The sequence below is a fragment of the Zalophus californianus genome, chromosome 12 (genome assembly GCF_009762305.2).
Source record: "Zalophus californianus isolate mZalCal1 chromosome 12, mZalCal1.pri.v2, whole genome shotgun sequence".
Classification (NCBI taxonomy): Eukaryota; Metazoa; Chordata; class Mammalia; order Carnivora; family Otariidae; genus Zalophus; species Zalophus californianus.
The window spans coordinates 27,018,064-27,034,160 of NC_045606.1; the positions used below are offsets into that span (position 1 = coordinate 27,018,064).

At 34.8% G+C, this 16,097-nt stretch overlaps 1 protein-coding gene across 1 annotated transcript in view; it reads right to left on the reverse strand.

Moving 5' to 3' along the window:
* The window catches only part of SEMA3E (semaphorin 3E), a 242,219-nt gene that overhangs the window by 46,504 nt on the left and 179,618 nt on the right, over positions 1-16,097 (reverse strand). Inside the window, 1 exon segment of the mRNA XM_035723379.1 lies at positions 8,063-8,156. Within this exon segment, the coding sequence (XP_035579272.1) occupies positions 8,063-8,156 (94 nt within the window).

The window sequence follows — 16,097 nt, forward strand, 5'->3', positions numbered from 1 at the left end:
GCACTAGTTGTACATGGATAAAAGAGAATCATGTTAAATTCATTAAAAAGGCCTTGGGGAACATCAACTTTATGGCATGAAAGAATGAGATGACCCATAAAAGTGTTCATTGACTATTGGACCACCAGAGCGAGGATTTTTCTGAAATGTTTTTTGTTGTTAATTATTAAACTTGATTATATTCCCCATATAAAATATAAAGGCCAATTTGGAAAATTATTCTATTTTTCTAACATGGACTTGGCCAAATGCTTAATGCACAAATGGGTACCAAAAAATAGATTTCTTAAAAATCATGACAGTTTTCTGTTTCTTAAGTTTTTAATATTTGGTTTGACTTAATGTCTTAAAAGAGTTCTAGAACTTCCATATTTGAAAACAGAACTATTATGGGAAAATAATCTTCACATTAGTTCACAACAATTTTACTGCACTTATCCTAATCTGAAAACACTGTATCAAAGTTCCTCTTTTAATCAATTTCACAAACTTAACAAACAAGTACCCTGTGGAGACACTAGATGGCAGCCCTATGATACCGAATAATAACACATCCAAGAGGAGTTATCTGCACAAAGGAAAAGATGATATATTACCAATTTTACCCAATTTCCCTTTCTGTATTCAGATAAAAGAAAATAGTTTGTGAACAATTCAAATAACACAATATGAACTGTTTGACTTAAACTTCAAAGAAAGCACACAGGTGCTAAAAACTCAATGCTGTGTAAACTGAACCAAATGTGTTTCTGTTGGAAATGTTAGATTTTCCTCAGAAGGGAAAGATTCTTCTTTCATTGCTTATTATCAGTGTAAAGAATAAAATAAATTCATAGTAGTAGATAATGGTTATGCTTGGTAAAACATTTTCCCACGGAAAAAAAACTTCAATGAAAAATCATAAAGTAGAATAAGTCTTTAGGCACGAATATTACATAATAGTAATTAACTGAGCCAACATATTCAGCATCATAATTGATACTACTTACAGCAAATACATAAAGTACATATGTATGATATTTCAATTGAATACTTTAAAATTATAACCGTTTGATATAATTAGGGTATATTTGTGATTCAATACCTTGGTATTTTACGAAGTACAAGAAAATCTGGATAAATCATATTTTCATGGATTAAAAAGAAAAAGGTTTCATATAAATAAAAAAATACATTTTAGAGTTTCAATGATAAGAACTATCCAATTTTTCAGATTTGTATGTCTATAAAGACATTTAATAAATGCGTTAGCTTAGCCATAGATTTAACTGGTATCTGATCTATTTCAATATTCTGAATATAAATAACCAACTTGATTTTTATGCCGTATATTACATTTCATTTGTTATAGCACTGAATTCTGATGGTACCTGATGTTATGTTAATTTTAGATGGTCAAGTGTGGTTATAATAAAAAAAAACAGCATCTGCAGGGTGTTTTGACAGGTGAGTGTAACTTATTATTGTCATGCTCAACATAGGCTCTCTGTACAGACACAAGAACAGTGGGAAGAGTTCTGCATTGGAAAATCTGTCATACTAAGCCCCCAGCTTGAAATCTGCTATTCAGTATCTCATGGTCTTCATTACTTGTAAAATCACAGAGACCTATATGTAATTTCTTGAGCCTGTCAAGCTTTCATGTTCTCTCTGCCTGGAAACATTCTGACTAAATTCTGCATCTCCTTTCCTGCTTCACCTCCCATGTACCTGGCTATTGTCCACGTCCTCTACGAAGCCTTCCTTGACTACACTTTTGTTAGTGTAGTGATTCCTAGTACCACCATAGTCCCCGTGCCTATTTCTATCATACTGCACATCCTACTATATTAACCGACTGCCTATATGTTTGACATTATGCCTCACTAGAATGTAGGCCTCTTGATGTGTCTTATGTATTCTCTTCTCCCCAATATCTTGCACAGTGTCTGGAATACAGAAAACGCTAATAAGCATTTGTCGAATCCATGAAGAGCACAATGAATTAATTCGTGAATGTATCTAAAAATTCTTTTAGGTGCTTAAATTTAATAAAGCTATGACATGCAATAAAAACTCAGGGCAAGATCCTGATTTTTCAAAATCAGGATAAAATACTAAAAGAAAGAAAAACTATTAAGCATTTATATGAATAAGAGAATTCCTTGAATTTTTGTTCCTTAAAAAAGCCTATATTTAATAATTTTAATTCATGAACACAAGGACTCTATTTTCTTCCAGTATTTGTCTCTTAATAGTTTCAGCCCCAAAAGACTGTGTCTACACTAAACTGCTTATATGAAAGAAAATAAGAATCATTTGGCTCTTGGCAATATAAAAAAACAAATCCACTGTAAATAATTCTACGTTAAAATGCATCATTACAATAGTTTTCTACATAATTCCTTTTTTACAGAACAAACTCTAATTGAAGTTTCAGTTAAACATATTGCATTGCCTTCATGTTTTATGAAACTTATCAACAGCTTTGTTCATGGACTGTATACTTACTAATCAATTTGAGTTTTTAGTCACCACATTGGAAATACGGACTTTAGTTGTTTCTTAAGACAAAATTCATAGTTTTCCATGCTTTTTGGCTTCTTAGGTTTTACTCAAGCATTTCTATTTGTGTTGTAAATGTCTACACATCTAAATAATGTGAAATATATTTGCCTCATGGACAGTACATGGCTAAAGATTGATTTTACTGCTTCAATTTATAACTGAGCTGTATAATTTTGTTAGAAAATCATTCTAATATCAGATGCATTATTTTGTAGAATGATTAGAACAGGCATCCTTGCATATAGAAACAAAATACATGCAAGCGGATGAGGGTGGAGAAGAGTGATCCATATATTCCAACATCCACATCCCACTTTACACTCACACTCTGCTTAGGATGCTAAAAGTAACCAGGCAGAATATATCCTTATAGTAGTTATATGGTTGTTGTTTGGACGTTTTTTTCTTCTGGCCTTATAATTTTTGTTTGTTTTGAGGGATAGTTAAGCAAAATATTCAAAGAGGCCCGTAGACGCTGGTAGTTATAGCCAGAAGCAACAATAAGCATGTGGATAATTGGCATTTTGCCAAATGTGAGAGAGCAAGAGAGTTGGATAAGAAATTACAGACATTTTTTAGGGACAGGAACGTGGCAAAGGAATGACTTTAAGTATAAATTTCTGTACAACTGGGGTGAATTCAAGAAATAAGGCAATACGCTTCATTTGTTACATTTACAGAGGCTGCAGTTATAAAGACATACATTTTATCTTCATTTAGATTTTTCACTTATTTTTCTAATATTTATTAAGTAATATTTTGTGCCAGAACTATTCATTCGTAACTCTCTCCTGGATATACTTAATTTAAAAGGAACATTTATTTTTTAAAAAAATTAATGCTACTAATAGCTTGAAATAATCACTTAAATCTCCTCTGCATATATTCCAGCTCCCTTTCATTCAGTCAACACTGACCTTCAATTTACAGAATATATAATGAGCAGATATATTCACAAAGGTCTTATAATTATGAACAAAAGTACAGGAATAAAATTTCAGTGGCTATAAACTTTTGTAATTTTATTTGCTTAAAAAGGTAACATAGGACCAAAAAGAGGGTAGAAAGAAAATTTCAGTGCCTAAATATCTTACTCATGGTTATTTGTTGAAATAAAATTTACTAAGTCTTTAAGTTGAGAAGTTCATCCTAAAAATATCCTAACAACAAAGCTAACACTTTGAAAGCAAAGAAAAAGTACGTGACAAATTAGAGTGGTTTTCCCCCAAATGCTAACAACATGCATGTGAGCGAACCATAGTCATGACAAGTATGGTAAATATAAAATTACACCTGGAACTACAAATCTGGGTCAGAATGAAATGTTAAAAAAAGAAAAAAAGGCAATAGAATTGAGAAGGCAAAGTATAAGGAAAATCCTGCAGTTACTGAAGGTGTTATAAACTTGTTAAGAATATTGCAATATTAAATCCAACAGAGCTGATGAAAGAGTCAACCAATATTTTCCTTCCTGGCCAAAGGTGCCTGGGTGGCTCATTTAGTTAAGTGTCCAACTCTTGATTTCAGCTCACATCATGATGTCAGGGTCCTGAGATGGAGCCCTGTGTTGGGCTCCCCATTGGGCGTGGAGTTTGCTTGAGATTCTCTCTCCCTTTGCTCACCATCCCCTCTCTTAAATATATATATATATATATATATATATATATATATATATATTTGTTATTTCCTGAATTTTCATTTGGCTAGTCACCAAACCTAATAATTTGGTAGCAATATAAGTACTACCTTTGGATGAAATAAAAGGTATAGGCAAGTAATACATCAATTTATTTTACTAAATACTCCAGTGTTTCAACAAAGTGTTTTTAAAACCAGGTTGTAATGTCTTACATTCCTCAGATACTTACTTAAGACCATTTTTAATATAAAATTAGTAATCATGGTAGGGGGAAATGTGGCTAAACATGCAGAAATATTGCACCTGCATTACAAATTTATATGCCACCAGGATAAATTATGATAATATCAAGTGGCATTTGGAGAGCAACCCTAATTAATGTATGATTTCATTTCGACTGATGTGTGAACATTCAGAACATAGCTAAACAAGGAGGTTGTTTTACTCCTTAAATCTTGTTTCACATGGCATCATTGCAAGATACTAACATTTCATTTCTAAATTAGATGATAAATTTAATTAAAACATGTTTGTTAACTTGTCTTTTACCTAGCAATAATCTTTCTTCATTCAGTTTTTCGGTAATCTTTTTAGTTCACGTGATCTTCAGCCAACTGAATTTAAGTTAACTGAAATGAAAACTGTATCTAAAGTTAAGAAATGATAAGATGTTCTTTGATTTGCCAGCACATTTTTTTTTCCTTTGGGGGGCCTTGTTAGCTTTATGAGTATTATTACAAATTCGAGTTTCTTTTCATGAAAGCACATCTTAAGGTGAACAGGCACTCAACAGGAAGTATGACCCACAATTAACAAACAAAGAAGGATTGTGGTCTCAAGATGGTCATCGTTTTGCTGGAGTCTTGTCCTAACCCATCAGCTGAGTACATGTGTGGCCATAAAATACCACAATAACGCATTCTTTCCCTGTTGGAGTAAGCTACACCGAGCTTGCCAAATTCCACCTCAGGTAGCTCCGTTTTTCCAGCCCAAATTCCTGCTGTTTTTTCAACTGGGTGAATTATTCTTATTTCCTCTCTCTCAGAGTTGCTGGCTCACATAGGTTATCAGGTTTCCGTCTCAGCGGCTACTGGGTATTCTACAATGAGTGAATGATCCTTCAAAGGTACTTTGGGATGAAAGCTAGTGGATAAATGTGAAGAATTATATTTTTATTTCTTCTTTTTGGAGGGATTATTCCTATAAGGTTTGTGTTTAGTTTGGAGGGCTCTTATGATTTGATTTCTCTTCTGAATGCACGAAACAGCCACCCAGATGGCAAGCACTTCACATTTCAGCACAGTGTAATTTGATTTGGAAGTTCAATGAAACTCACTTGGAAATGTCCCTCCAGTAATATTTCCCCTCTTAAAAAATTCAGTTTTAAGTTCCTGGTTTCATGCATAAATAAACTCCAGGGAGGCTTAGTGGTGAGTGGCAGGGTGACTAAAGGAATTGTTTAAACCATTTAAATGAAATGTTAAAATTAAATGGTGTGCTAATCTTCTTAGGATTTCACTATAGAAGGAGTGTTTACTCTGTAATTTTCCACTTTCAATATCACTTGTTATATTCTTATGAATAATATCCCAAAATTTGTTTTTTGCTTGTTTAGGAATATTGAGTCTATTCGGTGAATATTTATAGGAGGCCTATTCTGTGCAAGATGTACAGTAAAAGAAATGATAAGAAAATCTCTTCCAAACATATTCAAATTTTAAATTTGTGAAGTTACCCCCCAAAAAGCACTAGAAGCATTAGAAAAAATTATCTATCAAATGCATGGATTTTAATGCATACACTGCCATTTCTAACATTTATGGATCTGGCATTCATTCAAAGTGTCCCTCCTAAGATTTTGATTCCTACTGAAGTTTAAACTTAGTCCATCTTATTTTCATATTTAAAGTCTCCCTTCAGGGTGCCTGGGTGGCTCAGTCGTTAAGTGTCTGCCTTCAGCTCGGGTCATGATCTCAGGGTCCTGGGATGGAGCCCAGCATCGGGCCCCCTGCTCGGCGGGAAACCTGCTTCTCCCTCTCCCACTCCCCCCCTGCTTGTGTTCCCTCTCTCACTGTGTCTCTGTCAAATAAATAAATAAATTCTTTTAAAATAAATGAATGAATGAATGAAGTCTCCCTTCCTCATAATCTGTTTATCACACACACACACACACACACACACACACACACACACACACACACAAAGTTAGAGGAACACTAGCTATCTTAAAATACTATTTTTCTTTAAAATATTATACTTTTTAAGAATATTACATCTCTTTATGCAAGTTCCGGAAGAACTTAATTACTAAGTGAAATCTCATTTTAGAGCCTTTTCAAATTATGGGGCTGAAGCAAATCAATCTTTCCCTATTAATTAGAGCTATCAGAAGATCTTTGCTCTACAGATATACAGTTGACCCCTTGAACACCAAGGAGTTGGAAGCGCTGATCTTGCAGTTGAAAATTGGAATAAGACCTTGTGACTCCCCAAACACTTAACTACTAATTGACCAGAAGCCTTAATGGATAACCTAACAATTGATTTAACACACAGTTTGCATGTTTTATGTATTATCTACTGTATTCTTAAACTACAAAAAAGAAAATGTTAACAAAATCGGAAGGAAGAAAAGATACATTTACAGTACTGCACTGTATTTATAAAAAAAAAGAATTGCATATTTCTGGACCCATTGAGTTCAAACCTATGTTGTTCAAGGGTCCACTATATATAAAAAGAAGCTTTACTTACATGGACTTAAGTGCCATGACTGCGATGGGGAAGTAGAGAGTGGGATGCAAGTCCCCATCAAAGTGAACTGTCTGGATGAGTTCAGGGACTATATAATTTCTAGAATACACAGGAATATCTGTATCAACTCAAAATCAAGCATATGGTATTCTGATTACTCCTCAGTGGGGAGTTTTAAGTGTTAACCCCTTCTTTAGGATAGCAAGTCCCCACATGTTATTTTACACTTTCCCATTTTCTGCCAATAGGAGGACCTAATATTAGCCTATAACTCTTTAAGTGTTACAAATGTGATAATAGAAATCCGTACATCTGTACAATACTTATATCAGAACCTCACGACCCTGAGAAAAAAGGATTCCTCATAGCACCTAGTTAGGTGTCGGGGAGAGCTCTCTTCAACTTTATACTTGGGAACTCATCCATCTGTACCATCACAGTGCTGGAGTACTTTGCCAAGTATGCCATTTTTAAACCCGGAGAATATAAACGAGAAAGAAAAATAACTTCATTGTGTCTTAAGTGAGGTACTCGAGTACCTCCTCTAATTAAATGGAGTCAAATGGAAATCTAGATCAGACACGCCAGCTTATTCTATTATTTCAATGTGGACATTTAATGGAATTTTGAACTGGTCCACCTCTATAGTTAACATTCTAGATTAACAGGAGTTTAGAAAAATAACGTTAACTTTCTCAATTGAGACGGCCTTCTGATGAATTCTACTGATACAGAGAAAGGCACCAAGAAGAGAATATTAAAAGTTTCCCTAAAGTCACAGAGTAATTGAAATACTAGTTCAGTTTCTCTGGCCAGGTTTTTATAAAGTCTTCCTCTAACTGCATTTTTTGAACAATAAACAGCATAATACAAGATGTTTTATATCAGATATTAAGTAACAATTTGTGCTTTCAGAAGGACACACACATACTTCACAGTAGCTGCACTTATCTTAGAGTCAAATTGGTTCAATTTAGCATGACTTGAAATCTAGTATCATTGCTCTCCGCACCGGTAAATAAATATGACTCGTCTACACCTGTAAAGAAACACCAGAAGGACCTAACCAAAGTTTCAGAACCGATATGGCGACCAACTGATGTCTGTGGCAACAATAATTACCAACTAAGGTGGAGGTGAAGGAGGAGCTGGCATCAGAAGGACATCTGCCCCTTCCTCTTTCGGACCTGTGCAGTTCCAGATGAAACAGGGGGCCCTTGGAAAAAACAAACAAACAAACAAACCAGAAAAGCCATTACGTATTTGCCAACTTTAGTAAGAATCTAATTGCTCAGATAAAATAGACAAAAACCTGACCTTTTGCAAAGCAGGTACTGGAAACAGTGTACCAGTGAATATCATCAAGTAACGTAGGACCAAACTGGGTTTTGTAAATAAATGTATGGGTTTTCAGGCCCATATGGGTTTTCTCACTCCTCCCAAGAAGTATGCAGGTGATGAAATGAAAGATGTTAGCAGTTTTTTTATCATGTGAGTGGACAGTACTGGTTATTCTGAGAGGTGTCTGGGAAATATTCCAAAGGAATGAAAACACGCTAAAAAAAGGTTACTAAAAGGGGGGTTTAGTGATAAATACAGAAATGGGCTGTTTTCACAAAGGCCACTAGTGATTTCTTTGGAGGGTCTGCAAAAGAAACTGATAGAATTTTCTATCAATATGGATTTATTTCCAATCACGTTTATTATTCATCACATGTTCTTGTATAGACATTTAATAATTTAGAGAATGATGGCTGCATAAACAATTACTGGAATATAGATGTATAAATAAATGTCACATCATGAGCAATATTTCACACTCGTGTCACATAAATGAGAGCTTGAAAGTATTTCTATGAAAAACTACTACTTCATCGGTTCCTATTGCAAGCACGTAACCACAGAAATTTTCTCTGAATATTCTCAGATTTCAAAATTCTCACTAATATATTTTTATAATTATTATTCATTAAGTGTGCTTAAATGGTTTGGGTAAAAGAAAGTAGTTTGGAAAAGCAGCAATAAGAATCAATACTGAAAATTTTGTAGGAAAACAACAACTACTCTGTAACAGAGTATTGCTGATACTGCCCACTGGTGTCTCTCAATAGCCCTGCCCATCTGTGAACCATGAACCTCAAAACAATCCTAAAGTCTCGAGTAACCTCTGAGAGTTGCAGCCACTTTTCTCAAACTTGAATTTGACTTTCTTAGCCACCCTCCTTACTCCCCATTATGTGTTCTGTCCTGATCTGGCCATTCTTATTTGACATACTTTTCTTTCTCTCTTTGATACTCTAAAATCACCATTCTGATCCTGCTATTCCAAAATCTGACCCCGATAACCCTCCAGTCTTATCCTTAGAATTGAACCACAGCCTAGGAAACAAATGGAGGCTCCTGACCCAGAGGTGGCTAAAAGCCACAAAACTTTTTTGAAGCCCCCAATTTTTTTTTCCTACTTATACACTTCACACAGATCAGTAGAGAACAAGAATACCCATAAATAATTGGAAATAATTGGAGACATTTTTGTGTTCGCTCCTCAGAGATGACAAATTTGCAATGACATGAGAAAAAAAAGTTTGTTCAAATGAGACAGAATTATTGGTCTCCCCAACTAATACCTGTGAAGGGTCTGCATCTCAATTTGGAAAACTGACCCACAGCATTATGAGAAGGGGAAAGTGACCAAGTGTGTGAATGTAATACTTGTTTGACCCTTTAGTCACTGCCACTTTAGAAATTACTTGAAAAAAGCTGGTAGGACATACATTTTATATTTGTTCTAATCCAGCCAAATGTCCAAATATTTGGTCATAGGAAGCTGTTAAAGAGATACACTGAACTGCTCTCCTAAATCAAGACTTTCTACAGCTTCAAACTTCTGATACTCAACTTTTTATCACGAATGACAGATAAAGGTGATTTACCTAAGGGGTAAAATTAGATACCTTCAACACTAAAATTGAAACTGCAAGTGAAAAACAAGGGTGTTGCTTACTTATTTGAATCAGTGCAATATATTAAGTTTAAACTGTCAAGTAGATGAAACAGAAAATGCAAACTAAGAATTTTAAGATCAAGAGAATCTCAGACTTCGAAGGACTGTAGTTAGAAGAAGAGAATGAAGTCACAATTTCTTAGAAAGTCACAGGTTTTCAAAAGTATAAATCATAATCTAGTTTCCAGAGGCTGTTGATTGGTGAATTTCAGCACAGGTCTGAGGTATAAATTATCTGACATATGAGTCTCTTCAACTTTCAAGAGAAGTTGATTGAATGAACAGAATCCTATATTCAAAAAGACACCTATGACCCTAACATTTTGAAAACAATAAAGTGGAGCCCAGAATCAGGTGAAATTTTGAGTTAATGTATGAAGCCCAATTCTGTGTAGTAGGTACATCTAGCCAAGTCTGTAAAAGGACATCCTCTTTTACAAAACCTCAAATTTAACCCTGAGAATAAATGAGTGCCAGACATTCAAATATTCTGAGATCTATGCCTCCTGTCCAGACTCACATGTACCTTGACTGAACCCCTTCACTATTATGCAGAAGACTCCAAATATCTATCTCATTTATTTGATTAATGGCTAAAGCTACCTTGACAGAGACATTTTAAAATAATAAAAGAGTTAAACTTTTTGCCTGCTTTTTACATCACTGTTAAAAATCCTTATTTTTGAATAAAGGAATAAAGGACACACTAGCATATTAATTTTTAAAAATGCATGTGTTGGGGCACCTGGGTGGCTCAGTCAGTTAAGCGTGTGCCTTTGGCTCAGGTTATGATCCTAGGGTCCTGGGATCGGGCCCCCCCCCCCCCCGTCAGGCCCGGAGCCTGCTTCTCCTCCTCCCTCTGCTGTTCCCCCAGCTTGTGCTGTCAAATAAATAAATAACATCTTTAAAAAAATAAAATAAAAATGCATGTGTTCTTCAGTTTCTAATTGTGTAGCCCACTACTGAATAAAGAGAAAAAAAAAGATAAACTACTAAAACACCCCTGCTTTAGAGAAGCACCATTATCTTCATGCACAAAGAGAAGAAAGGTCCCTATCTTTAGAGGAGATAGTCATTTCATCCATAGCACTTGGTTAATAATACTCCAGGATTCAAATAATACAAAGAAAAAAAAAAAGACAATGACCAATTGGATTATAGAGTGTGGTACTTCTTAAATTTGACAACTACTGGAATGTGTATTTTGAAGACTATAATATTTATAACAAAATAATGAAGAGGTGTTTTGAACCCTTGAAAGTTCTGGAAGTGCTCTCACAGACTGGGTGCCGGCGGTTATGAGCTACTTGCAGCTTTCTGAAGATTTTTTTTTTTTTTTTTTTTTTTTTTAGATTTTATTTATTTATTTGACAGAGAGAGAGACAGCAAGAGAGGGAACACAAGCAGGGGGAGTGGGAGAGGGAGAAGCAGGCTTCCTGCTGATCAGGAAGCTCAATGCGGGGCTCAATCCCAGGACCCCGGGACCATGACCTGAGCCGAAGGCAGACGCTTAACAACTGGGCCACCCAGGCGCCCCCTTTCTGAAGATCTCTTACTTGGGCTCATCTATGTGTTCAGGATAATAATGCCCATACAATATTAAAAATTCAGCAGGGACTCTAGCACCCCAGGAATCCTGATCTGACCTCTTTGTCTGCCCTAGAATCTCCTCCTTGCCCTTTTGGTGTCCTAGCAAGCATCATATGAATCCCTCTTCCATATCATTTACTTTTCTGTGTTATAATTGTCTGTTTGACTCTCCTTCCTACTAGTTTTGTAGGGTTTTCTCAAGGAAACTGCCCATGTGATGTTAATCTCTGATCCCCTCTAACAAATAAAGTACCTGGCACATAATAAATGCACAACTGTGTGTGATGTTTGAAAAAATACTACCTTTCTAGAAACAATTTTTTTTTTCTTTTTGCCTTTGCTTATTTTCCTTTGTATCTAAAAGAACTCACAGACTGCTGTAGACAAGTGTGCTGATTTGAAACTAGACAATATATATAAATCGTGCATGCTGAGGGCTGCTCATAAAGCAACATCATGGTCTTATTGTTTTTCTATATTTTGATCGCCATTGGCTTTAGTAAAACTATTACACTGTTAAAACAACTACAGGAAGAACAGATGTTAATTTCCCGAGCTATTTAATGAAGATAATATATTTTTATCTATACTATTACAATTTATAAGGGATTCTTACCAGGATTAATACATTAAGGGTTAGGATAAATTGAATACTCCCTGTCATTTATTAAAAATAAAATCAAATACTGAAGAATGATAGCGGTGTTTGTTTTTATCCCCAATGACCTTATTAATGATAATATGTAATCTGAAGTAATACAGAGGTGTGACATGGAGGTACAATCATTTATTAGTATTTCTCCATATGACTGATTTTTTTTTAAATGAGTGTAAGATATTCTTTTGATACTGTGGTGTATGGTCATGAAATTTCAATACTGAGCTAAGAGTAAAGACTGAGTTCCTAATTCTTATCAAACAACTAACTTGACAGCAGTTTTTAATAATTTACCTGATCTTTCGTTTTATAATTTTAGAGCAAAGGCTTTCTTTACCCTGTTAAAGCTACATATGAAAGAAAGACACATTGGTTCGATTCATCTTAATTCCTCAGGATTCAATATATTATTTTTGCAACTTCATACAGCAGAGATGTGGAAATTGTTGAGAAGAGGTACAAAGAAAAATTTTATCTTAGACTGGGTAATACTGATAACGGAAAACAGGCAAATTCCAAACGTCTGTTGCTTTGTTCTGCACAGATCAAGCTGACTTCAAAATTAACTATAAATTCAAGAGTGACATTTCTCACATTGAGAGTTCATTGTGATATAAAATGCAGTGTTTAATTTAGTGCACAATCCAATAAAATACTAAAAAGCGAGTAATAGCCTTTTCTTCCATGAAGTGGAATTCAGCCACCAAACCAACCAGAAAACTGGAGGCATGATGACATATTGTCAATGACCCCAAAGCAATTGCGCTTATGGTTCAATATGTAATGTTGGTGTTTAACCTTATTGAGAATGTTGGTCAGTACTTACACTGGCTTTCCATTATCTGTGTTTTAACGGCTGGAATTTCTGTCTGGGTAATGTGGCCTAAATTTACAAGACATCACTAGCATTAGCAGTGTGGGTTACACTTTTGGTTTCAGTGTGGTATGAGCAAGGTTTTCAATAGGCTCCCCTGTGCTTGAGAGAAAGCAGGACATGTAGTTTGCCAATGTGCTCTTCAGAAAAAAAGTTTAAAGAATAAATGGTAAATCTTTCCAGGAGAATTTTCCCCTTCAGGCCTTGAAGGGAGTGCTCGGAACCCAGCAAGACTGCTGTAAGCTATTTTCAATAGGTGTGAGTTACTGCATATCAGGTGTCAAATGGGATGCCAATTAAATGAAATGAGAGTTTCCCAGTAATAAGTCAGTGTGGTGAACTATTTTCCCCTTAGTGTCAATGGCAAATTCTGAAAAGATGTCAGAAAAAAACTAGAGGACAAAAACAAATAATCCCCTATTTTATTAACTATTTCTAATGGCTAGAGAAAAAGTCATAAAATACGCAAGGCACGTAAACATGTAGCTGTCAAAAATGAACAATAAAGACACAATTTTGGTAAGTCAGTGTCTAGAATAACCATATCATGCACCTTAGTTCTTTACATAATAGCTGTCTAATAACCTGTAGCAAATTAATTCTGAAAGTGACTCACTACACTTTTTCCTTTCTTCTGCCAATCAAAAACATGTATTAAATAATATTTGAAACATTGCCCAAACACTGAATAAACTAGCAGAAAAAATACAAAACAGGAGTGAAATTTTAAGTAAACATTTTGACCCTAATAGTTTTGCATTTTAATTTTTTTTACATTTGTAATTTCCAAAACATGTCATATTTGTATAATTCTTTAAAATGTAGGAACTACTCTAGCATATACTGTTTCACCTTCAAAATAAGCCTATGAGGTAAAATAGGGTCAATAATACTGTTCACAAATATTATTTTCCTTTTATAGATGAGAAATCAGAGGCAGGGTGAGGCTTAGCAAGTCTCAAAGAGTGTCTTCGAACTTCTGGTTCCATGTTCATTTTACAGACAGTATTATCCATCCTACTTACCACTGTAGATGGAGAGGGGATATATGTTTGTGCTGCTGGGCATGGCTGAGTGTCTTTTCTGAGGTAATTAAGGTATAGTCAGGGTTTGAAAATGTGTATTAAGATTTTTTTAAAGAAGAAAATATTTATCATTTAGTTATCTATTTATTAAATTATATGTTCAAATGTTTTATTTCCTTTAACATTACTGAAATAGCTCGCAGATGCTAAACATTTTTTTTAAAGCATATATAATACATCTACAGTAAAATTCTAACTCAGTTGTCTTGTGCTGAATTTGTAAATAAATATTCGCTTAAACTGATACTTGTGGGCCAATAATCTTTCCCCCGCTTTCGTGTTTCCTTTGATTACTTCACGGTTACATTCTCCTCACCCTCATCTTATGCCAATAGTCTCTTAAATTCCACACCATTAGCTCTGTCTACCAGAAACGTATGCCTGGCGTACTAAGAGTACCGGAAACAAATACTCTTCAAACTTTAATTATTATATTGTCCTGAAGCCTGCTTTTATTAGAAAACAACATCATCCTCGCTGCCTACCTCTTCCTCACCACCCTCTCAAATATAATCGTGTCACTCTCTCTCTCTCTCTGGTGCTTCCTCACTGTTATGAAGTCTAAACTCTAAAATGGCAATTCAGGATCTTCACAGTCCTGTCTTGGGCTTTCTCCCTCCTGACTCCCACCATCCAATCAAAACTCCAGCGGCACAAGCTGGTTGACTTTCTTTAAAAGTTGTATGCCTGATAATGCCCACTGCTCTTCCATTATACTTTCCCTTTGGGAAAAGGGAATTCAATTCTTCCTTATCTCTACAGCAGAAACCCCTATGTGATGAGGAAATGATGTTGAAAATTGACTTTGCTGATATTCTGGGAGACTTTTCAAAGTGAAACTTCTCCCATAGGCTGTGCCATTATCTCTTGTAACATTATTTCCATCGCATTGTGAGTAGGTACATACAGGTAATTCAACAAGCATTTATGAAGCCTACTACATTCCAGGCATTCAATCAATACTGAATTTAGGAAACATGATGCATGCTACTCCTTTGGCACCCCATAAAAATTAAGCAAAGCATCCTAGCTAATTGTAAATTTCACAAATAGCAAAGCCAAAATGAACAGTTGACTACAACTAATATGCTAGCTAAATTTTTTCATGAAACAATATATTAACTATACTTCGATGGCAGAAATAAAGTCTCTGATGTTATTTAATAAACCAGGAAGAAGAAGAAGGAGGAGAATGAAAACAGAAATAGGAATAAGACTTGAAATAAGAGTCAAAATGTTTTCACAAAGAGAGCTAATCCAAAGTGGAGATAAGAAAGCCTCTGATTTGATCTATGGCTCAGGTCCCATAACCTCTTTCAACCCCAATTTCAACACTTGTGAAAAAGAAGAAATAATATTTCTCTGTTGCTCTCTCCTATGAGTGTTGTGAGAAGAAGAAATATTAAAAAAAAATTCAAGAATTAGAAAATTTGAATGTGACCTAACTATATAGGAAGCTAAAACAGACCTCTTACAAATCCAAGGGTTTGCAACCAGATATTTTATGTCAAACGCAATAGTGCATAATGCTGATTTCATTCTGTATTATTTTGTTTTTGTTTTGCAGTTAACTTTAAAACCTTATTCTATATGATGAGAAGCCATAAGTGTAAGAATACACACTAATATGGATAGTATTTCAAAGAACTGTGGATAAATGATGGATTATTCAATAAATGGTGTTTGGACAACTGGAGTGCCATATGGAAAAAAATAAAGTTTGATTACTACCTCATGTCCCATAGCCCTGTAGCCAATTTCCAGCTTGATCAACAATTTAAACATAAGAAATAGTATTATACAAGGAATAAAGACGTAAAAACTTTGTATGTAAACTTGGCCTTTTAAAACAAGACACAGAATCTAGGAGACATAAAAGAAAGATTGATAAATAATACAGCTTAATGATTTTGAGAAAAAAATCTTACATGGGAAAAACCATAAAC